Source organism: Antennarius striatus, chromosome 15 (genome assembly GCF_040054535.1).
Source record: "Antennarius striatus isolate MH-2024 chromosome 15, ASM4005453v1, whole genome shotgun sequence".
Classification (NCBI taxonomy): Eukaryota; Metazoa; Chordata; class Actinopteri; order Lophiiformes; family Antennariidae; genus Antennarius; species Antennarius striatus.
In genome coordinates this window covers 9,328,477-9,353,990 of record NC_090790.1, presented here as the reverse complement: position 1 = coordinate 9,353,990, position 25,514 = coordinate 9,328,477, and the positions used below count along the sequence as shown (strand labels likewise).

Genomic DNA, 25,514 nt, shown 5'->3' with positions numbered 1-25,514 from the left:
GACTTGCCAGTGGTGCCACCATTTGAGTACAGTGCAATCATGCTGTTAAACTATAAGCATCATATCTATTACTATTTAAGATAACGAGACAAGCACTTGCAAGTGTCCATAGCTATTTCTGGTCATTTGCTGTTTGCTGGTGGCATTTCTGTTGCCATGCTGTGGTGCTACAAACAGGACTGCAGGCACATACCATGGGGAGACCTGGTGCCGCCCATGTGTCTGCGGGATGACCACGTCCTGTGCCGATCTACTCTGCCATAGTAAACATCCTCGTTGATGGGGGAGAGATTTCCCTCACTGTTATTCTCAGAGGTTACCTCTACAGGAAACACCAATTACAGGGCGATGGAGTTAGATTGCAAAGGTCAACATTCCCCTACCAACAGATTCAGACTTGTGTAGCCCTCTAAACCTTGTGACTGCTGAGATACAAGGTAACAACACATGCACAGAGAAAAGCAGCTATGAATAAACTGTCAGGACTCTTTGGAGCAGATTAGTGGTTACACCCAAAAAAAAACAAAAAAAAACTTGTTGCATCTATAATCTCTGTCAGTTGTGAAAAGCATGAGCATGGTTCATAGACATAGAGGTGATCTGAAGACACAAAGAAGCTCATGAAGGCCGAAACACAGCAACAGACACTACAGTTTTATGGCACACAAAACAAAAAGTATCCCTTCCGTTCTCTCCTGCCACTTCCTATACTGACCGATGGAAGGGACCATTAGTGGTCTTCTCTGAGGTTGGGAGCCAACGTGATGAATTCTTCTCCCAGCCTCCCGGCCTCCAGAAGTGTTTGTCTACATTGCATGCAAACACAGAAAAACATTCACAGAGATTAAATATTCAAATTGTTCCCAGACGCTCATGGATAGAGTCCCAAACACATGTGAAAAAACAAAAACAAAAACACACAGCAACGTACAAAACTGTATGTAAACAAGATCATGCGGTATTCACGGGAAGGCACACCCAAACACAGACGCATAGACGCACAAACACAGACAAGCCCACCTTAAATTTAAATCTACCTCTGATCCTACTGACGGCCTGTACCACACAGCCCAGACTGCTGCTAGCCATGTAAACTCATCACATAGGAACAGCAGAGGAAATAATAGAGGAAGTATGTGGCAATATGACAATAAATTTTCAAGCTCTGCTAACTGATGTTACTGATAATAATTTTTGATGATTAAACCTTGAAAACGTTGTTCCAGGTTTTCTTTAATGATAGTTTTAAACGCTAAGAGAGTTCAATCCTTTCCTCTAAACTGAACTCAGCACACACACTATCGACACATATCGTATGCAAGGCAGCAGTCTCAATTGAAGTATCTGTGCCTGTGCAGTTCACTAAATAATCATAAATTTGAGTTTTTATGACAATTGGGTTTAGAGTAAGTGCAAAGAACTGCACCTTGGGTGTGTTGTGCGAGTTGCGGCGGCGTCCCTCTTCCAGCTGCATCTCAGAGTACAGTTCCTCCTCATCCTCCTCCATGATGTCAGACAGGTCAGAGCCCCGGCTGCTTTCGCTGTGATAATCTTCATTGTGACTATAGTGCGGCTTTTGGCAGTAACACACACAAACACAAACATACAAAGACGCATTGGTTTAAGTCCACATACAGACATACATGCACACAACAAACGCACATGGATGGGCAAACGCACATATCTGAATACGCACATGGAGACACAGGCTGAGGGAGTGTATGCATGCCACAACCCAGACATGCGTGCACACACACACACACACACACACACACACACACATGTCCAAACATACACACACAGACGAGAGGTTTACTATGGAGAAACACACCAACCTTGAAATTAAAAAAGGAGATTAAAGATCCATGACTTGTTCTTACCGGCCTCCCCAGCTCAGAACCTCGGAGGAACTCGTCGACCGAGGGTCCTCGCCGACGACTGCGTGCAAAGCCTTCCTCATCTTCATCTTCCTCATCAGAATGATGTTGATGGAATGAACGACCCTGCTCTCCATATCTATTTTGCATCCTGTCACCCTGAAAACATACATGAATAAGAGTTGAGGGGAATAAATGGTTCTAATTTTCTTTGTTCACATATTTTGATGTTAATAAAAATTATGTCAAGAATAATTTCTATTTAAACTTTCTCACACCTTGCCACTTTCTGCTGCCACCCTCTGTGCTGCTTCTCTAGCGATGGCTTTGGCCACCGTGTCGGGGATGAGGGTGCCCCTGGGCTGAGGAAGAATCCTCTGGGGGGACGGCGAGCGTGGATTGGCAAGGGGAGGGGCCTCCAGGGTGAGGCCTTGCCTGGGCACAGGAGGCTGGGAAGAGGGAGAGCGTGTGGGCTCCCAGCCAGGCTGGCCAGGTGGAATAGCTCCCCCATGGTGGGCTGCATGCTCTTTGGCATCCAGGTCTCTGGCACATACTGGTCTCTGAGGTATAGGGTGGTGTTGGGGGTGGGGTAGCAGAGGCAGTTGGTGCTGGAGACTGGGACCTTGGTGGGGCGGTCGAGGTTGAAGATGTATGGACTGGGGCTGAGGATGTGGTGGTGGTCGGAGCTGAGGCTGCGGGGGTCCACCTGGATGGGGAAGTCTAGGGTGGGGTTGAGGATGTGGAGGATGAGGTGGGAGCGGTTGTCCGTGTGCCTGTGGTGGAGCAGAAAGTTGGGGCGGGGCATGAGGAAGGTGAGGGGATTGGAGGTGAGGCTGTGCATGGGGGTGCGGTGGGGGGCCGCCGTGGGGGTGCATTGGGGGTGGAAGGGGAAGTGCAGGTAGAGGCACAAGCAGGTTGTTTGGAATGACAGCGACTTGGGAGTCCTGGGATTCTCCCTGTACTGATAGCGTCCTGACGATGACTTCTCTGGCCTCCAGGCACTGAATCCTGGTCATCTCGACAGTCACGTAGTCGGCCATCGGGTACAACACCTCAGCGATCTGGATCGAAGCATAAAAAATGTTAACTTCAAAATTAGAATCATTATAGGAGAAGAAAATAGAAGAGAATTGTAATAATGCTTCATTCCACTGCTGGTAAAACTAGATAGGATAATGGTCGTCTATCCCCTCACACTGGTTCACTTTAGTACAAGTAATTATTAGTGAAAGGCTAATACTGGGCTGTCTAAATTTGTGAAGTGTTGATTTACATTACCAGTCAATAGAGGGAGTGAGAGACCTTTCCCAGACAATCATAAATTGAGTCTTGCACTGACCATGAATAACAGGTAGGGGGCACTGTTGTGTCCTCCACGGTCCTGATGACATAACGCTGACTGAACAATACAGCCTATTATAAACCCATCTGTGATTTATGTTCTTGTGTCCCAGCTGGATTAAATATGATTAAACCGCTCACACAGCGTTTTATACTGCATCTGTGAACTACATGTAAACATGTGAAATATGGATCCCCTTTGCTTTCATTACTATGAAGCTGCGCAAAACCATTTTTCTACATTTGTGATTCATAGTACGTTGTACTTCTTAACATGATAAACAGGACTATTACTGGCTGACTCACCCTTTGTCCTTTTGTGCACACTGCGTAGCCAACGACATTTGCCCCATTAGATGTGCCTGAGGGAGAGAGGATGGGTGGCTTCCAGTGGACCTGCAGGACCCCCGGGGCTTGACCGCAGAGCACCTGTACATCCTGTGGAGGTTGTGGAGGTCCTGGGAGGTAAGAGGACACAAAAAAGAAAGAAAATAGATGTCAAAATGTATGTAGTACAGTATAGTTAAAAAAACACAACAAAAGGAAAGGGAGTGATGCATTCTTCAGATGCACAAATTAGCACATATACAAACATGCAGAGAAATGTCCACATACTAGAGGTGGGTAGAGGTTGTGGGATAATTTAGGCAACAATAAACAATAAATTTGTAATTTCATCAGCACTTGTTAATTTGTGGTCAAACAAATTCTTAAACTATGTTATTCAGACTTTGTAATTCTCAGAATATGCAGACACTTAGGATGTGACATTTGTAGTGGGATGGGGCGGGGGGTATTTGAAAGTAGTGCTGTGTTTCAAACTATAGGTTATTACTTAATGCAAGTTACTATTACATGACACGAACATGGAAAAACTAAAGATGCTTCATCATCATGCTGAGTCATGAAATTCAATTGTGTAATATTATCAGTACAGAGAGAGGATTTTCAGTCCATCCTCTGATCTAGTACACTACCATGAGATTATACTGCTCCTAAACAAGGGAGATTAACTCATGCTGAAATAAAACCATGTGAACTTCCGGACCACCTGAGAGAAGGGCTGCTGCCTCCACATGCAGGGTACAATCCAGATGCTACGCCTCAACTACAGCCCAGATTTTGTCCCCCACTCTTCTTCATAAGTGAATGCAGAACAGCTTTTAGTCAGAAGCCAAAGAATACTAACACAAAATGACGATTACGAGGGGCAGAGGAGTGGTACAACTTTATATAGCGCTGATTACTACAGACTAGGCTATAGGCTGAGGAAATGACTCATCAGAATGATAACTGATCAAACCCTGAGATGTGTGGCTGTTCTCTAATCAGCCATGTGCTCAGTGTAGTGAGAAAACCTGGGCAAAATTGCATATGTCTGAAAATAGTGGACATGTATTTAAATCTCAATAAACACATTAAAGGGGACATTAAGTGTGTTTAAAAAATGCCATTTTGCCCTGATTGGTGCATTGATTCATGAATGTGTCGTGACCATTCTGCATTGTGATTTAGATCCTCATAGCACTAATTTCATCTCTCATCATTTATATTGCAGATATATAGGAAACCCAGCCCAAGACTGATGTTTCAATCTGACCTGTTCTGCAATACGGTGTTGAACCTGGACGAAATACAATACAAAACAAGCATGGTAAGGCAATGTTCTTCTGTTCTCTTTCACAGCACAGTCAATCACAAAAATATATATTGCATTGAGTTACAAAGATTGGCTTACAATGATGTAAACAGAGTACTAGTGGTCCACTACAACTAAGACTGTTTAAAAGTGTGAAGAAAAAAATGTATAACAGCTATCGACAATCGCCTTCCATGGGGTTGCCCATATATTATTGATATTGTAATGTGTATCTATGCACATGCAAATGATCTTTGCTGACCTGCAGCTTGAGTGCAGAACTCCACACCAGCTTCCTTCCTCTCTCTCTGCTCCAGCGGCAGTTGCCACGGCACCTGGTGTGGCTGAGCCACCACCGTCACTTTGTACACCGTCAAAGGCTTCAGGTTGAGGAAGCGTAGTCTACACCTTCCTGCCCTTACTGTTGCGTGCTCCACCCCATCCAAGAACACAGTGTGACCATAATTACTGTTACTAGGCAACCAAGAGAGCTCAGCTGTGTCCCGCTGGATGTCATCTACTCGGAGGCCGCATGGCGCCACCACCACGTTGGCTCCCACCAACATGGTGCAGCGCAGTTCGTCAGACAAGCCGCGGTCTGTGACACTCTGCACTGACACACGGTGAACACAGCCGTCCAGGTCCAGCTTTTCAAGCAAACACTTGGTCCGGCCACCGTACATGACGCTCGCTCGAAGCTCCCCGTCTACCAACACGTTGTAGCCAGAGATGTTCCCCCAGCCCAAAGGCACTAGCGGAGGCTCCCAGGCCACAATGACACTCCGTGCCAGCTGCTTGATCAAGGAAATCTTTCGGGGATAAGGCACAACATCTTCAACCAGGTCCTCGGGGTCCAGGGGAGGCCCCATCCCATTGCTACAGGGAACCAAAGCATTAGATGAGCCCAGGAGGCCATCCTGGGAGGCACCGCTATCCCCCGTTGTCAAGGCCAGAGGTGTGTGGTCAAGCAGGCCCAAGTCCTCCCCTCCCTCTCCGGACTGAAGCAATGTTTTTTCCTTGTCCTGGACGAACTCCACAAAGTTGGAAGGGACAAGTCCTCGCTGGCCATCCAGCAGTTCCCCTGTAACAAGAAGCAGGTCAGCAAACATAACACCTTTGAACCGTCTCTATAGGAAAAAGAAGAATCACCGTGTCTGCAAATGTCCAGTTTATGTAACACTAATTCCTCTTCCAAGATGCAAAAAAAGAAAGGTGTTACTTAACAGACATAGTCATCAGTGAGAACTACTTTCTTTGTAGGGTAGAGATGAGTCAGACAGTGAGAGGTGGGACATACAAAAACATATATTATGTATTATTCCTTAAGATGTAAGATTTATTCCAGGATGTCTGATGCTATCCTTTAAAATCTTTTCAGTAAACACAGAAGTGAAAAAAACCCCCACCTCTTTTCATCCATTAAAACAACACCCTTGAGCGTGCAGATGCTGCAGTCAATGCAGGAAAAATACTTTGCACTACTGTTTTCTTTACCATAGTGGAAAAAAAGGCTCCCTGTCATCTTGTCTTTCGATCCTTTTTTCCATAGAGATGTTGTTGATGTGTGCTAAATCTTCATTTTAAATGCAAGGCTCCACCACAATGCCATAAAATCTCACTGCCCACAGATTGTTTGTAGCTGTGTTGTGTACTATTGTTTGAAGCTGTGTTATCTATAGACTGTCTGCAGGATTGCTATCTAAAAGTTCCAGAATTACTTCTATTTGGGAATACTTCATTATTCTACAGTGTTTAGGCAGACAATCCAATCACCAGTTGTAAAAACTCTACAGGACTTTTTCTCAAGCAAGAGGCAAAACTAATCAATCCTGACCTTCATAGAATCCATCGTCGTCCATGTTTCCATACACGTACAGATACTTTCCAGCCACGAGGGGAAGTTCTGCTTCTGGATGTTCATTTGGTCCATCATACGGGTTATAACTGAAAAGGAGGAATACACTCTTATATGATGCATTGTCACAGCGTCTCTCATTCACTTGAAGGTTCTTTATCAGACTATGTCTTGTAATTAGCACATGGAAATACATGAAACCATGATCATTTGTGGGACTACACCAGTTTCTATGTCTCTTTTAACGTGAGTTAAAAAAGGGTTTGCAACCCCAATTTCAAAAAACGGTGGTGCACATTGTTAAACATTAATAAAATAGAATGTTGTTATTTCCTAATGCTTTCTGACATGTAGTTCAGTTGAACACAATACAAAAACAACATGTCTAAAGTTCTACCACATTAACATTTTGATTTCTCACAATTTTTTTTGCGAAGAAGCCTGCAGTATTCTGCCTATTTTGAATTTTATGCTAGCATTAAGGCATTAAGGGCCAGGGACAATAAAATACTGGAGATGTTATGGAATGAAGAGACATTTGATTGGAGCATCATTGTACATGAAGTGGTGCATTTACTACACCAAGTGGATAATGGGTGGGTTTAATTACAATAGCAGGTTATGTATTAATCCATGTCTCATTAGCAGACAGAACGACTGGTACAGAGAAGATGCTTCAGAGTTTTTCCTCCATGTGTCAGGATGATTATTCAAAAGAGCTGCTGCACTTTTCAGGGAAGGAGAGCTCCATCTTTCTAGCTCTAATTAAAGCATGCTCATATGTAATTGACAAAATTGATGTAATTGACATTAATAGAACAGACACATGATGGCTGTCTTCTTCACCTGTAGCGGGCAGTGCAAAGGCGGACCTGGCCTGTGTAGCGAGGCTTGGACCTGGGTGATGGGCTGGCCTCATCCTCCATCTGTAGATTTACAGCAGAACCAGGCAATGAGAGAAAACACGGTCGCCCATTAAGTTTGAACACATGACTATATAGGTCAGCCTAACTAAGTTAATGCTGATGGGGGAAAAAATCTTGAAGAAACAATCATTTCTATTACGTAAAGGGCTTAAATTAACAGACGTGGTGACAGACACACCTCTAAGGAGGTCGGCTGTCGAGGGCTGTTGGGGCGATCCGTAGTCACGGTCCTGTGTTTGACGGACAGCAGTTGTGGTCTTCCTCCGTCTCTAGTCTTTGGTATGCAAGGCAAGATCAGTAGTGGTGTGTTTGCCGTGCTCTCATCGCCTGGGAGACATTGATTTCCATAGCAAACAAAGAGCAACTGTCATTCCTTCCGCGCCCATTTGCCGTTCATTGCACAGCTATTGATCTCCTGTTGAGGCGAGTGTACAACAAACACACTTCATGGCAAAGGCCGTTCGACCCCCATTAACATCTCAAATCTTCAATGCATTTGTCTTGTAATACCATACATGTTCTAATGTGAAAGCACTCATGAGGGAATGTAGAAAATACCAAATATAATACTGTACTAGAAATTAAACTCATCAATGTGGATCGGATTTATCAGTGGTTTCTTGTGGTTTGTGAAAGAAAATTATGCATTAGCACAAAGGGATCAGTGAGTTTGGCCTCTGTGTCAGCGAGGAGGAACAGAAAACAGATTTCTAGCACTTCAGAGACATTTGATCTGAGCCAGACTGCAATCTGCATTGCTGATACAGCTGGATCCGCTGTCACACCACGTCTCGTTAGAATAGTAATATGTTGAACAAGCTTCAGAGGTCTGTGATCAATTAGGTTAGCTATTGATCATGATTAGCAAGCACGGTCATTATTGGCGCTTACATCTGGTCATGTGAGTTAAGCAGCTGTAATGTGACCCATCTGAGGATTAGATTGCTCTCCCATTTCATTCGTAAACCCTTTGATCACATGTAATTCGGTAGATGATTTTATGCCTGGAGTGGTTTACCGGTAGGTTTTTACATGTATTCAGACTTGTGACAATGAATGGTCAGGCAGTACCAACGTTCTGATGGAATTTTTTTAAATTCTTTTTTATTTGCAAAGGGCCAACGTACAATAGAAAACACAAATGTCACCATTTAAAGAATTGTAGCAAAGTTTGCTTCAAGCTAATTCTCATCTGCAGTCTATTCTCTTAGTAATCCAACAGTCTAGCATTACTCAACAATTTTTTTTTTAACCAATCCAGTTCTAAACATGTCCAGCCATCGACTGAGACCACACACCGACCTGTCTCTGGCAGTGCTTCAAATCTGAGGACGACTTGTGACGGTGTCTCTGGTGGTGAGATGGGGATCTGGGATATGGATGCGGGATCGATTTTAGGAGTTTCCACAGTATCTGACTGCAAACAGAAATTCAACAGGTCTTTGGACAGCTGGTCGTAGTGTTCACTCTGTGCACTGCATTTCTGCTCCAGGTCATGAACTTTGACCTTTGACAAAAAGAGAGCAAAGAAGGGGGCAATGTACTTGATTTATTCACATAAAATGATCACAAATTCTCTGTAGAATAGCCAATCAGTTATTAATGCTGATCAACCAAAAACCAATTAGACAAGGACCCCTACAGAGTACTTCTGAACACAAGAAGCATGTTATGTAAAAAATTATGTCAAAGCTTATGGGAGAGTCATCTGCAGTGCAGTGTACAGTGTAAGACTGCCAAACTCTGATAACAAAGCCTGACTACTGCAGAGAGGATTATAAAACTCTCAGTATAGACATATAATGTGTCGTATCACAGATATCATATCAGAGGAAGTCAAGGAAAGCAGATGGGACTTAGAGAAGTGCTATACATACTGTACGTATGTATAGCACTTCTTTAAGTCAGTGCACATACGAAGTCTAGAAATAGCCACTGAAGACTTCAGGGATTTGCTGAAAATACAAACATTTGACTGATAAGAGATGAAAATAACTAAAAATAATTACCTGAGTAAAATAAATACCTGAAACATTCTGTCCTTATTGTTCTGTTCAGACAAAAGGCAAAGAAACAGAATAAGTAATGAAAGAATGAGATTTTGAAGAAAGAAAATAAACAATGTAGAAAAACAAATAAAAACAGATAAATTATATTGAATCATAAGGAAAGGACAAAAAATATATTCAAAACAATGTTGTAGATATATGAGTAACATTGCAATGCAAAATTAAAAGTCAATAACTAAAAAAAAGTGAAAAAGCCTGACAACAACAAAATGTCTGAGGACTGTGGAGTCACTGAAAACTGATACAGTGGAGCTGCTTTCCTTCCTGTTTCTGTATGTAACTACGCTTGTGAAAAAACCTCCAAATTAATCCCGTAACTCCTTTACATTTGAGTTTCCATTCCTCAGACAAAACTCTTAATGTTTGTCTGAGCCAAACTCGGGGTGCTTGCTTGGTAAATCGTATTAAAGTGCTTCAGACGGATAATAATATGACCCCACTTGAACCACACTCAAAGACGCTGACACGCGATTGTCGTGACAAACGGATTTAGAGAGCAATGACAAAATAATTTTGAGTGCATATTCTAGTGACAAGCATTTCAAAGGCTGTGATGAAACACAGCAGGTCAGTCATTGGATCAAAAGGAACCATAAAGGTATTTAAGGCCAGCCTGGAAGGAGGATTAATTGGATTAAAGTGATGTATGAGTCTGACAGAAAGTGAGTGGAAGAAGTTTGTGATGTGTACTTCTACTTTTTCTGTACAGATGTACAGAGAAAGTAGAAGAAACCATCACCCAGCACCACCCAGAAAATGTTTTCTTCATCCCATCATCTCACTAAACTAGTCTCTTGTGTATCCTGCATTAAAAGAGAGAAGACCATGATAAAATATAAATCACACCACCCTTTCATTTTAATTTATTTGTTCTGATTAGTGTTTGCACTGTGCACAGATTACAGCACAGACACTCAACAGTGGCATTTTTTAGACCAACTGAGTGAAATTGTGTTATTTCCCAGGGCAAAACTGACATTCTCTCAGGGCACATAAGTGCACTGCGGCACAGATGCTGCGGTAAAGTATACATTGAGATTCCATTGGCAGAATTAAGACACTAAAATAATGGAAAGTAAATTTAGTGTACTGTGTTGCAAATAGTGAGTGACTTTGGCTATGGTCCTTAAACTGCATCTGTTCCCTAAACAATAAAACTCCCAAGAGCAAAAGTGTTAAGCCAGGATTCCAATGTGTTTATCTCGCTTATAATTAGCTGCAAACCTGGCAAGACAAAGACCAAAACATCCAGTAATTAATTTCGGAGTTAGCAGGTTATGGTAATTATATAAAGTTCATAACTTGCATATCTATTTATGTCCCAAATGTGCTAAAACTGGTTTTGTCTAAAACTGGCAGCCCTGTCTTCCTTTACCAGATTTGGGGAAGTTGCACAAATGTAATGTATCTCACAGTACATGGGACATCCTTATTTATTTTGTAGTTCAGCAGCTTGAAACCAACCTAAACCACATTTAAGACAACTAAGACCAGGTAAAGATTTGTGTTTCCTCAGCTCCCTGTGTCCAATAGTCACACTGCCTCCTCATCCTCCTGGTCAACTTGAACCTGAGCTTGCAGAGAATGCACAGAAGCACACACTGACAGCTGACACTGTGATCACAGTCCATGAGGTAAAGTAGACTGCACACAACTGACACACTGTCAAGCCAATGCGTTGGCAGAGGCTCAGCGGCTCATCACGGCACTGGTGTTAGAGGAGAAGCTGCTCTACTGCTGATGAAGAGCTATTTTGTTTAAGGAGAGACAGGAAGGGGAAGAGGAAACAACATTAAGAACCTATTTGTGCAATTGCTAAAAATAATTTAGCTTCATTTCTATTAGAGAGTTATATACATTGTTTGTTTCCATTTGAATAAATGAAAAAATACAGGATAATAATAAGTGCATGCAGGTAACTGACCCTCAGATTTATAAGGAGGCAGTTTTTATTCAGAGCTTTTGGCCTTTATGAGAGAATGAATTTTATAATCCAATCAGTATTTCAGGAACTTTTACTGGTCATTAGAATAAGAAGATTTTTGAATGGACATTTGTATGTAAATGATGGTACTCTGCAATTGGTCAAGCATACAACAACACATGTCGTTTCAATCTACAAATGAAAAAATTTGATGGTTACAAATATAATTTAAAACTAGAACCAATGCAGTCGCAGTCTGCAACATCCCACGACACCCCTGGATTAGAAATTTTACCCTGACCTACTTGCATAGGTCAAAGATCAAAGCTAGTGATTTGACGTACTAGTTTTGATCTATGGTCTTACTCACACTGGCCTTCTCCCTCGTCTTCCTATCTTATTCAATTCCTGAGTGTACAGAAGCTGAAACATGACCGTGACCTAGTTTTCTCAATGTCAAAGTCATCATCTCATTTTCATCCCCTTTGCCGCCCGAGCAATGTGCTTTTTGTTTCATCTTTCTATCTGCAAAGGTTGCGAAGATACTTGGTGGACATACAAACAAATGGACAAATAAAGGGACGGACACACGAACACTGACAATCGCAATACATCACCACTTTGAAGAAGGATGTAATAAGGGAAATTGTCAGTATTAAGACATAATGATGAATAAATACTGTAGCATTAAGATCAGCCAAAAACATAGAGAAAGAACTTTACTGAAAGCATGTATAATTAAATCCTCTCTGTCACATATGAAGATTTATTTTCAAATATATTTGAAAACATATCCAGACAAAAATTTACAGTAACTTTTGAAGACTAAAAACTGTATAAGATTGTATTTTCTATTTAACTTTTAGCAAAGAGGTCTTCACAATATTACTGAGCAACATGAAACTTGTTTCAACCTGAAAATGCTTTTTGATCAGATCTTTAGATTTTTGTGCCGACTTTTCTGATTTTGTAGCACTGATTCAATGACAGAGATTCAGCACAAACAGACTGCTGACAGACACAATACTGCTAAACAATGAGCTTCAGTTCTTTGCTACTCTTATCACAAAACTGTTGACCCAGGACGTTTTTGTCAATAGCTTAACAAGCTTTTGTGCCTTTATCCATACGGTCCTACCTTTTGCAGTTGATTGATCTCCCTCTGCTTGGCGTTAAGGGCGACCAAAGCTTGTTCATGCTCTATGTGCAGCCGCTGCTTCAGCTCTACAGCCTCATGCATATGCTGCAGAGAGAAGATGATGCAACTGCATTGATCAAAATTATCTAAAGATGATGTTTGACAGCATCCCAAAAGCAAAACTCAACCGATACAATTCAGTAGCCAGACCTTGAAAGACTGAGCACTTATCAGAATTATACTGTTGGCAACCCTGAGAGTGAAAGTAGAGAATTCAGCATTGGGCTGGTGATCATCATGGCAATGTGCCTTTGAAGGAACTCAAACAAAACCACATTAGTGGTAATTAGCTACATTGGATTCTTGATGTTTTTGAGAAAATATGCCGATAATTTGTGGTATTAGAATTGGGTAGGAAACGTAAGATATTCAATGATCCCCTCAAATCAATTTGAAAATACGGGAAATGTTTGCTCTCATGTCAAGATGTTGCTGAGAAAATTTCGATGCCAACAGCTGGCTGACATAGCACAAAGATGGAAAAAAGGGTGAAACACCAAGTTTCTGTCTGAAAGTAGAATTTATAACTCCATTACCTTAAATGACTGTCAAACTGAACTCGATGTTCAAAGGTTAATAAATATGTGTATATTATATGTATGTACAGTTTATGTGTATATTTTGGAATACAGTATAAATTTCTTGCAGACGAGACGACCGCAGTCTTCTCATCTGCAGCTGCTTATCCACTTTGCAATCACAGGTTTGCTGGAGTCTATCCCAGCCAGCTACCAATTAAAGGTGGGGTACACCGGATAAGACGCCAGCTCATCATGGGGTCACACGAATAACCGACACGCTCACACTCACACCTATGAAAAATTTGATGTGTGGCCAGTTCAACTAAGCCGCATTATAAAGGTTTAAATTTTCAGATGTTGTACCTTTAGACAGACTATGGGTAGTTTTTTCCATGTCTTCATGCTAAGCTATGCTATCATCTGCTGACTGTACTCCCATAGTACAAAAAAAGATACCCATTTCCCAAAATATCAAATTACACCTTAAAATGCTGTCATTTTAAGCACTCAGTGGAAGGAAAGACTTTTATACATTAGTATCAGCTTTTAATATTGTTTGAAAGATACAGTAAATCTACTGAAGCATCCTGTATCATCAAATCTGACTCAGAACAAGCTGTCGAACATCGTGACCCACACTGATCCCAAATATACCCTGTCCCAAATTAGCCGAGTCATGATGACTATACAGCTTTTATCCACTGAATCATGACCAGCTGCTACATCTTGCAGAAACAAAGTTAAGATTGTAAGATGTTTTTGCAGGCTTAAAAAGAAAAGACAGCTTAAAAAGGTCTGACATTCATCATTTTCTCTGTGTGTTTTATCTCCCTTGAGAAAAAGAAAAGCCTCTTTACCTCCTTGAGAGGCTTTGAGGTGTCCTGAGCAATCAGCCACTGCCTTGAATAATCAGAGGGATGCTCTAAGCTGCTAGAAGACTGAGCTGGTTGAAAGACTGTCACTGGGGTCTTGGAAAAAACTATGTTTTTAACCTGTCTACATTTAGGGATTACTTGATGAACTCACCTACTAATATTGGTTCCTACATCATTAAGTTCCTCCAGGGGGACAACCCGGTCGATAATTTAAAGAAAAATAAGACATAACAGGCAGGTTGTGACAAAGTTTTCTTACAGGTAGTCTATTATCTACATTGCTGGCCCTAACATTCAACCTAGCCCAAATTGTTGACAGTCTCAATGTTTGCGAACGTTCCCATGCACATAAATGTATTTTGTATTCATTCTGTGCTCAGAAGTTCACAGAGATATGGATAAAAGAAGGACGAAACACTGCAGACGGCACGCCAACATGAAAACTGAAAAGGTCACATGAAGTCCAAGATCGGAGCAAACTGTTCACTAAGTCTGATATTTGCTGATTTATTTTGACATGACGTGAAATCTTAATCTATGGGATGTTAACGATACTTGGCCAGGGTTGCAGCATAAGGAGGAACTACAGTAGTTGAATTTAGCGGCGTGTGGTTGTTCGTATCCACAAATGTTCGTAAGTCGAATGTTCATATCTTGAGGACTTCCAGTGTAACTTTTCTGCTTGAGGACTGCTGCTCACGGCATCTCGGTTCGGTTAAGATAGATGGACCATCCCCTTCAGCTTGCTAAAAGCCACCAAATATCTATCTGTTGACATCTACATATTTCTGCATTGGACAGAGGAAAGGCCCAGAATATTAGCGGTAACGTCTAAAATCCCTAATATAAAACTGCAAATAAATTATATTACATATCTTTAATTATAAGAAATTGATATTTGTGTTATCCAGTTCTGGAGAATCAGTTCCTTTCTGTTACATTTCCACCATCTCTATTTTTTTCCCCCGTGACCAAATAGTCTCGTCCTTGTGATCAATATACAATAATAAAGTGAATGATGTTTCCATGCTGAATTATGGAGCAGGTCAGTTTTTCTTGGATGGATACATTTTTCTCTCAAACATTGTGACAAACAGGCCATCAGTAGAAGATGCTGGGAGGCGAGGATTTGTAATGACAGTGCCTCTGAGACCATGACTGATTAATACTGGCAGACCACAGCACAATGAAAAAGACGACTCTCCATGATAGTGATGACAAGTCAATTAATGACTTGCATCACTATCACTATTCTTAATTTAATTCATTTGAAGCAAATATAATTTAATATCAGTTAGTGCCTTATATGCCAACTGGCATGCAGGGCAGCAATGAAAGATCTCCACTTCTGTCTGTTCTGGGCCAGAGTTTTTATGGAACCCCAGGTGTGATGTAGGGTCTTCAGCTCTCCCTCCACTGTCCTCCTCCAGGTGCTCTTTTGCGCCTGCCTTCTGGTGTCCAGTGACGAGCAGTTTGGGTGATGTTGTCCTGCTCTCTACGGATTACATGTCCAATCCACTTTCACCGCCTTCTCATAAGGATGTCCGCCATGTTGTCTTGTTGCACATACTAAGAAGCTGTTGATTAGAGATGGTATTGGGACAGAATATCCGCTGTATTCTCCGTAGACATTTGCCGTGAAAGGTTGAGGTTGAGGAGATCAGATTCCGTTGTCCGCCAACATTCAGAACCATATAGCAGGGTAGAAGGGACACAACTTTGGTACAATCTCAGGTTGGTGTTGTACTGGGCCAACCTCCAGACAATGTTAAGTAGGGGGTTTCTAGCATTGCTGAGTTGGCTTGTGATTTCACTGTCTGAGCCACCATCATGGCTGACAACAATGTCTAAGTAGGTGAAAAGATTGGTTGTGGTAGGTTTATATTGTCTAAATTAATTGGTTGGGATATTCAACATCATCAGCTTCGTTTTGTTCAGGTTTATTTTCAGACCTACTTGTTTTGCAAAGTTGTTCAGACGACAGGTTTTCTCTTGCACGTATTGGTGTGTATGAGAGAGCAAAGCCAAGTCATCAGCAAAGTCTTCCAATTGCGAGAAAAAATTCCACCTCATACCCTTTGGTTTAACTTCGGCGGTTATTCTCATCAGCCACTCTATGACTAAGTTAAAGAGTAGTGCTGACATGACACAACCTTGCCTCACCCCTGTTTTAACTGCAAAACTATGCTTGTTGCTTCCAAATTGACATTTGAAGTTGGTATACAAACCTTTTATGATATGGACAATTTGACTGGGGATCCCATCCGCACGTAGTATTCTCCATAATAATATAATATAATATAATATAATATAATATAATATAATATAATATAATATAATATAATATAATATAATATAATATAATATAGTAATGGTAATGAAAAATAAAGGTAAGATCTACAAAAAAAAAGACAAATGAGTGAAGACTGGAATGCAGTGGAGATGTAGAGATGTTAAAGTGTAGAGTCAGAAAAGAGAATGAAAGACTTCCTTTTGATGTATATTTCTCAGTGATCTACACAAAAGAAAATGAGAGGCAAGGAAGAAACCATTCTGGATTTATTTTTATCAATCCTTGGAATGATAAGAAATTAAGAGTTATTTTTATCACATAATCCATAACTGCAGATAATTAATCCCCCTTCTGTGGGCAGAGTGAGAAAATTTGCTCCTTGAGGCAAAAAATGGCAATTTAAAAATAATTAGAATTCTTTACAAGAGAAGTCTAAGAGTTTGGTTTCCTTGGATAAAACTCTGGAATAAAACATTTGCTGACAGGATTTTCCTGAATAAAACTGCTGACTGAAGTTATCCAGAGCTGGCCACATGTCGTTTCTTACTCCACACTCTGCCAGCCAGCTAAACTACGACAGCATGACAGTAAAGATGTAAAGACCTGCAGCTGTCAAAACCAGAGAGAGGGGAAATGTAATCAGCACTACTCAAATGAATCAAAAGACTGTTTAGTGTGTGATTGGTTAAAAAAAAGATTATTGTAATAAGACATAATGTATACTGTATATTGCCAGAATCAGAACTATCTCTGTTGTCATTATATGTACAAGTACAATTATTACATACGTACAGTTCGGTTTCACACAGCTTCTCTTCAGTCCAACAGAACTGAACAGGTAATAACCATAAGAAAATGAAAATCAATACAAAAAAATCTTAAACAGTCAGGGCAAGATCAACACAAGGTGATAAATGAGGGCATGATGATCAATACATCAAAATATTTACAGATATGGAATGAGGTAGTATGGGGATAGTAATGAGTGAAAGACTCCGAAACAAAGGTGCGAAGCAAAAAGCAGAACAATAGCAAGCAAAACTGGCTGCAAGTCTCACCTTTAGAGCCTGTTCCAAGTTTTCCACTTTTTCTTGGAGTCAGCTCCTCTGCTGCTGGGCAACTTTTCTCTTCTTGCTAACTACAGCAAAGGTCTCTCTGAACTGGTTGTAGCCTGACTGGACCTATATGAATGGAGTCCAGATTCAAAATGAGCAGAAAAAAGATGAAAGAGAACAAGAAGATCATTGTCAGACAGTTAGAAGAGACACTTTCCTTTAAAACTTCCCCAATGCGAAGCAATTAATGTTTTTCAGGGAGAAAACAGGCATTACATTTTTATGAGGTTGGGTCTTGCACTAGGTATAATATTTTACATTTCTAAAATGAGGGTTTTTTCTGTTTTTTTCATTTTTGCTGGAGGGTGGATGAGGAGTTTGCAGTATGGAGAGAAATTAATCAGCACATTCCTATTCGGCCCTGATGAGACAGAGCTGCTGACTTGAGTGTTCTGCCTCCCATTTGTTCATCAGTCAGAGGCCTGGTGCTAAGCCGGCTCCTCTGAAGGTGGCCTCGTAGGATTTAGCTGAACTATCCCTCAGCTACACACCCATCATCCCATTAACTAAACTAACAGCTGAGTGCACAGTAGATAAGCTTGTTAATTCATATTGAAGAATTTATGACTGGAGACCAAGCACCATCTGACTACCATATATCATGTGGGACAAATACTATTAAAATATTCAATCATGATGATTTAGTAACTCATTTACTTCATCCAATAAATGTAGATTGTTTTCCTTAAGTTTTGTTTTTTATATGTGTTTCACTGATATTCAGATATTTCTTTAAAAAGAAATTACTATGTACTACTATAAATATTAACATGCAGCATCGTGACTTATAGAGATGGACAAATAAAAGTGCAAGATTACATATAGCATCATTCTGAATGGTGACAAATAAGTTTTCATACAAATCTGTCAGAGAATCATTTTTCTTCAATAACCTGCAGAGAACAGAGGACTTCCTGTGACTACATTTTCTAATTTTGTCATTGTTTTCTTGTCCAGCTTTTCATCCTCTTTCCTTTCTTCATGTTCTCTCTATTTGCAGTCGACTACCATATCTTTGCCCTCGCTTGCCGGCGCCAGACTTCACTCGCTGAACTTCCGTCTTATCTTGCAGTCCACCTTGTTGGTGCACATATGGTGTCTTTTTGTACTCCACCATGGAGCAAAAGCTTTTGAGCGGAGTCCTGGGACATTTGTCAAATCTGCCCTGCTTCTGTGATAGTTACTGTCAGCACCAGAGTAGCTAATCACCCTCAGCCAAAGACCCTCTGTGTCTTGGCCTATGTGAGTGTTTATGTAACAAGTGGGAGAATTTTGTTGATTGTACCCTTCAACATAAAGATAGGAAAGGAACAAACGTACTGTTTATCCTCTCCCTCAATTAGCAACATGCAAACAAATATGAGGATGATAACATTAATCTAGAGACAGCCTACAGGAGCCAATATATCACTGACGTTGCAGTTATTTCCAAGTCTTTCCGTTAATCATACCAGAAACCCGTCACCACATATGCAAAGAACAACAGATCGTACCATAGATCATGGTTTGTTTGACCGTTGATCATCACCGTGTCCTTGCAATGCATTCTTCTGCAGTGCATCAGCGAGCGTCATACCTGGTCATACTTGGACGCCTTCAGGTGGCGGTTGATCAGCTCACGACTCAGACGATTTTTCTCCTGCAAGGCAGCATGGAGCTTTCCTTTCTGCAGGGGACACAAAATAAAGAAGAGAGGTTAGTTTTCTTTAATTATCATACATTATCTTCTTCTGAAAGAAAGAGTTTTACAGCTTCCTGCATCGTGCATGCCAGTCGCACAGTGTAACATCCTAAAACTATTACATAAGCGACAGATGAAAGAATCAGGTTTGCGCCAATCCCTCCCTTCATCTCCAGACATGTATGTGTGTGGGGCTCAGTTTTTTCTTTAAGAAGCTGCCTGGAGGACAAAACCCACAACTGCATACTGTCGCCCTCCATTTAATATGTGGCTTAGGGAAAGGCAAACGGAGAGATAAAAAAAAGATGAGGGCTCTGGAAAAGAGAGCAAGAGATGGAGAGTAGATGAGCCAAGCTGAGATGGCAGGAAAGAGCAAGCCCGAAAAAGTTTGGAGGGGGGCAGGCATTCAAGAAAAAGGAACATATTGTAGAAAAGAACCAAAAAATAAGCAAATGAGTGCACAGTCTGAACTGTGGTGAGGTGAAGATGAGGACTGAGATACGGTGTCTGCTCTCTCTCAGTCTGCATTCACATTCAGAAGCTGTCATGCTGCCTGTGCTGCAGGTACTCAAGCGTTGCATAATTACGCCAGACTCAAACTAGGGCAGCGCTTTCCTTCTATCACAGCTCTGAGCAGTCGAGGGTGAATTCACTACGACCAGTCATTTCCTGGCACCCAGTCCCGCTTCACGAGCTCATACTGTTTAATGTCACTCCCGGCATCATCGCTATAACGGTAATAAAATAACATTTGGAAGCTTTTTTTTAAATATTTATCTTTGTCTTTACATAAAAAAGCAACAGGAGTCAATCACAGCTTTTTGAGGTGAATGAAGCAGGGCGGTGACTTCAAGACTGACAATGAAAAAGTATTGCCCCCAGTCTCCATCAAAATTATTTAAGGAGAGAAGATGTGTAATGCCTAAAAGAAAATGTTGAAATGTAGATTTAGAAATGTAGATTTACATCTGAGAATAACACGATCTGTTTCAAATCAAGGTGAGTAAAACACAAATGTAAATATGTATCGTATTGCTTATAAAAATGTAATACATAATGAAGCAAAAGAAGCACTCCAGCCTTGCATGCTGGCTTCTGCATAGGAAAAGATTGCACCGTTTAAAGATTTATGATCAATTTTATCAGTTCAATGCCAGAACTCAATAAACCCAAGAAGAGAAGGGAGAAAAAAAAACAGACAATATGATGATGCCAGGCAGGTTCATCCATCTCTTTGTGTGCAAGCAGAGAGATAGCCAGGGCCGCTGGAAGAAGACTCAAGTAAACCAAGACATAGATAGAGACCAGACAATGACAGGTTGAGAGCGGTGACTGAGTTCGCTTGCTGCTTTCATTGTGTAGCGCTGTCGCCACAGAGCACTGCTGCAGATTGCAGAACAGCCATTGTACTGAGCCACACCTTGGTCTCAGCCAGAAATCATCACCCTCTCCAGCATTCGACTGGTAATGAGAGAGATGCAGCACATCAGGAGGTCTCAGCCGCAGTCACGCTGCGCTGACACCACAGGACGTGGCCTCGTGGCTGTAGGAAAGTTTAGTGCAAATAATAGAGGATGTAAAGATTACTGGAGAGATGGGTGTTGATGTGTTAGAGGAGGAGAGAAAACTGCCACAGTACAGATGGGAAGATGAAGCAAGAGAAAGAAAGTTTAGAGGTCCTGCTGAGGCTCCCGAAGCGTGATAACAAAAGATAGCAACCACTTAAAAATGATGACAAAACACGGCAGCGCACACCTGCAGCATCAGCATCCGAGCTAGATCCTCAGTAGCGACCCATGGGAAGAGTGTCGCATGTAGAACTGAACCAATAAACAGCTTAAAAGGAACTGAGGTTTGACTACAGGCGACCAGGTTACATCACAGTCTCCTTCCCTGTCCTCTGCTCCGTCTGTGTCATGGATGTGTGAAGGGAGTGGGGGCGTGTCTGCCCGTTTGAGTTCACACAAATTCCTCCAATGACGAACCTCCCTTCGCTCACACTTCTATTGTTTTTTAGTTTTTTTCTCTCTAAATCATTACTTTGATATTACTCCATTCTTGCGCAGGGGGGAGGAAAAACCAATCTGCCACTAAATTCCATTAGAAGTGAAGGATAACTTCTGTATCCGACCCATGATTTGGATTCCCTCCAAAAGCGAACGGAAGATTTCTTGGCCTGTGCCACACCAGAGCCAATAGTTCTTGTGCAATCCTGCTGACAGACAAATATCACAATTAAAGAAACAGACGTGGGTGAACACGTAACCTCCCTGGCAGAGGTAACAAAGAAACAGAAAAAGAAAATGCTGTGACCTTTTACAGGGTTATTTTTATGGGCCTCGGGAATGTCTGCTTCCAGTGAATCACACGCTCACAGTTCTGCTTAACACTTCTAACACTGCTACATCTGAGAAACACGCTGCTACACTGTAAAGCCAAGGGACTGACACACATCGCTGTGCCAACTGAAACCTTTAATGTGCACAAATAAACCCAGATCTGGTTCAGAAGTATCAAGGATACAATCATTAGACATCCTTTTAAAGAAAAAGAACTGAACAGATGATTTAGTTTACCAAGGACATCTGTGCAGATTTGTGTGTGGGTGAAAATGTGAAGTGTGTGTACATGTGTTTGTCTGTGCATGGTTGTGAAACTTGAGATCCATATGTACGTCTAGGAAGAATGGGCAGGCTACAAAAGAGAGACTTTAACACCCCTAATGACTAATTCACCCTGACAACATCATTCTTCTATCTCTCCTTGTCACACAAACACATGCACACACACACACACACACACACACACACACACACACACACACACACACGCACACACACACAACACACATACACACACACTCACACAAATACACACAAACACACACAAATGTTTGCACTTTCCCATCAACACCATGACTGCTGTTCTCTTCCCAAAGCGACTCATTTCACTGGTGGCCTTAAATCTGCTCTGATACTAACTGTTACCCTGTCTGTGGTTTAAATTGAAGACAACGCTCTACGTGAGAAATCTTCTCTCAACCTCTGCGAAAAAGTGAACACATTTTTTTCACATTTTGTGGATTTTGGTCGATTTACCAAAACAGTTGAACACAGCAACAAATCATTGCTGTCATCATGCATGTGTCTACAGTTAATCCAGTGTGTAATTCCTACAAAAAGAAAATTATGCATTCTGGTAGCAGCAATGACAATGTAGTGGCTATGTAATTTAAAGCATTTTTGCATTTTTGATACCTGACTATATTGTTAGGAGTTCTCTGTTTCCAGAATATATTTCATGTTAACCTTATGAAAATGGCATAAGTTAGTGTTGGGCTTCACTGCAGCAGCTCATGGATTACGTTGTGTTTAAGAACAAATTAATAAATGTTACACACCAGCAGTTTGTGACAAACTCACCAATTTTCTCACAAACTTCAGGGATGACTTCAGATATCTCTGAATGTTTTTGTCTTTTCCTCAAATATTTGTCAAATGGACCAGGACTGATGTTGCGACCCAAAATGATGATACCATCAGGCAATGTTGGGGGTCCGGCTGGACCAGACGTAATAAAGTTGTGATATATTAGATTTGACCGATGCTTCTGGTTATTGTCATTTTGAGAATCACTATGATTTTACGGCTGCTAAAAAAAAAATAAAAGTGATTTGCTCTGACTCAAACCAGAGCTGGAATATACACACACACACATACACACACACATGTATGCATATGCACACACATACACATACGCCCACACTTTTGAATTTCTTGACATGCATTCACACTGATCAAAACTATGTCTAATATGAATGGAAATAAACTTAGGATTAAAGTGTAAATAAATCACTCAAATTACAGCTTTGTTTAATGACATCTAAACTTCCATCTGTATCACTGTCTCAGCAGTAAAGCAGTTATAGCAACTGTTTTAGTAAGCTTTAAATCTTCAAGCCTATTTTCTTATAATGGATGCTAAGGGAAAGGGATCTCTGATTTGCTAAATTTAAATTTTGAGATCATACTGGAAATAAATACAGTACTTAATTTTTATATTTTAGTACATATACACAATAGCTCCTGAAATTCTAATGGAGAATATATAAAGAGAGAGATCAGAGGGCACAGAGTTTTGTCAGTGGCTACTGCTGACTAAAAATTGATTCTGGATTATTGGGCTTCCTATAGACTATATGGAAACAAATATGTCATCAGTTCTGGAACATGGTGAGCCTCGCAACAGAAAAGCAACCTAAACTCAACTGAAGTTCATGACTTCAGATAAAAGAAGCAAGCATATGATACAAATGTGCTTTCCACACACTTTCAACATATTTTCTAACCTCATTTTAAGTCAAATAAAGGAAAGTGATCATCTGTTGCCCTTTGTAAAGAGTTTAAGTATATCATAGACCAGTGGTTTAAGCCTCCACTCAAATAAAGGACATTGTGCCGCTGCAGCAGATTATTTAAATCTCATAGAAACAGGGAATTACAAACAGGTAAGTCTGGCCGGTGCCGTCTGCTGCTTATCGCTGACTGGTTTCATAGCATGACTGCAGTTTGTGTGTTTGTAGAAAACCAACAGCCATGTGCCAAAGATTCTTCTGCATTTATGTGGTTGGAGAAAGGGAAAATGGAGTCAAAGTCACGACCGTTGTTCCACCACTGATGGCTGCTGCAGCCTCAGCTGCCTTCACAACTATCTACCATGTGAGGCTTACAGAACCATGGACAGCTTCCTGAACGGGGCCTTTTAAACCAGCGTCTCTCCCAAGCAGCCCTGTCAGCAGACCTACGCTTCTGAATAAGTACCTGCAGTCAGCGCTTTGGTGGCCATATTATATTGTCTGTAGGTGGATGAACAGCAGGATAAGGGTTGAGATGTGGTCAGGGTTGTACTTTATGTAGTCTGAAGTTTTCTGATATCTGACCAGTCAGGACAAGGAACTTGTTGCTACTTCAAATCAAGAAAAAGTGCAGTTTTTCATGTATTAATATGTGAAACTGTCAAATGCTAGGATTTATAGATTCAAGTTGTAAGAGTATGAATTCTAGATAGAAAATGTTTTGTTTACTTTCATCTTGCATCAGTGCTATGCACTCCAATGCAATCAAACATCATTTTACATAGCAAAATGGTCTGACAGTAATACCTGGCTTCAAATTTATGCGGAATTCTCTGGACTTTTTACCAGCAGGAGTGTTATGGAGCAACATTTTTATGATTGACTCCTCATGTTGTTTTTATCAAGGATAAACATGTAAATTTGGGTTAGAGGATACATAGATTTGATACAAGATCACACTTTTTTAAATTAGCCGACTTCTTTCTAAACTGAACCTACTTCAAATGCATAGAACGCAGTAACTTAAAAGGTTTTAAAATGGTTGGCTGCATCGGGTGCACAGTGAGTACATACTGTACTCACTGCAAAATCACCAACATGATCATTCACTGTAGGAGGCTTACCTGTTAACAACAATATAATGCATCCGGACAAGGACTTACTTTCAAGGTTGATGTTGGCTTTAATTCATTGGTATGCTCCACTTAAGGAATTGGATATGAAGATGAGGAGCATTTTGGAGATTTACAATGTAATATTGGCAAGGACATTAGGGCAGCATAAAAGATGATGTATATAACATATAGTTTGTCCTCCAATGGGGCTCAATGGTTATTTGTCTTTTGAATTTGTGCAAAAGACAAATACACGTGTAAACACGTGTGCACAGCAACTGAGTGTTTAATCTTGGATGCGCATTGTCCTAAGACAGTGCATCTCTTCTATCTCTAACTTACGTAGAGTTCTTGAATGCTTTTTGGAGTGTGACCTTTAGCATCACTCATCTCATACCAGTGCTCGCCATGACCTGCGGTTCAGGACGACTGTTACCAAAATGCCATCGATGGATAATTCATAAACATCCTGTCAAAATATTCCCTTTATGTGTCAGCGGATATTCTCCTCACCCACTCCACCGATGAGTCTCTGCAGGCGCCTCATTCATAAATCATAAATGCGGCTAATCCAGTTGTGATGATGCTGCGTGCGTGTGTGTACACATGTGTTTATGCATGTGTGTGAGCGAATACACATACTGTATACTCGCATGAAGCTCTTGTGCACTGACCTCTTATCTGAATCCCAAGTGTCTAATCTCAAAACATTACTGATCTGGCAAGAATGA

At 41.0% G+C, this 25,514-nt stretch overlaps 1 protein-coding gene across 1 annotated transcript in view; it reads right to left on the bottom strand.

Annotated features, from left to right (window-relative positions):
• Window positions 1–21,181, bottom strand: part of rimbp2a (RIMS binding protein 2a) — a 30,117-nt gene extending 8,936 nt beyond the window's left edge. The window contains exons 1-17 of the mRNA XM_068335592.1: window positions 21,070–21,181; window positions 19,210–19,299; window positions 17,577–17,699; window positions 12,770–12,874; window positions 9,665–9,688; window positions 8,941–9,145; window positions 7,817–7,965; window positions 7,559–7,638; window positions 6,692–6,801; window positions 5,120–5,938; window positions 4,819–4,842; window positions 3,525–3,676; window positions 2,156–2,938; window positions 1,881–2,036; window positions 1,427–1,573; window positions 716–806; window positions 194–322 (exon numbers count right to left, since the gene is read on the bottom strand). Of these exons, the coding sequence (XP_068191693.1) occupies window positions 194–322; window positions 716–806; window positions 1,427–1,573; window positions 1,881–2,036; window positions 2,156–2,938; window positions 3,525–3,676; window positions 4,819–4,842; window positions 5,120–5,938; window positions 6,692–6,801; window positions 7,559–7,638; window positions 7,817–7,965; window positions 8,941–9,145; window positions 9,665–9,688; window positions 12,770–12,871 (2,971 nt within the window). The 5' untranslated portion in view covers window positions 12,872–12,874; window positions 17,577–17,699; window positions 19,210–19,299; window positions 21,070–21,181. The remainder of the gene's footprint in view (window positions 1–193; window positions 323–715; window positions 807–1,426; window positions 1,574–1,880; window positions 2,037–2,155; window positions 2,939–3,524; window positions 3,677–4,818; window positions 4,843–5,119; window positions 5,939–6,691; window positions 6,802–7,558; window positions 7,639–7,816; window positions 7,966–8,940; window positions 9,146–9,664; window positions 9,689–12,769; window positions 12,875–17,576; window positions 17,700–19,209; window positions 19,300–21,069) is intronic.
• Window positions 21,182–25,514: the final 4,333 nt, after the last annotated feature.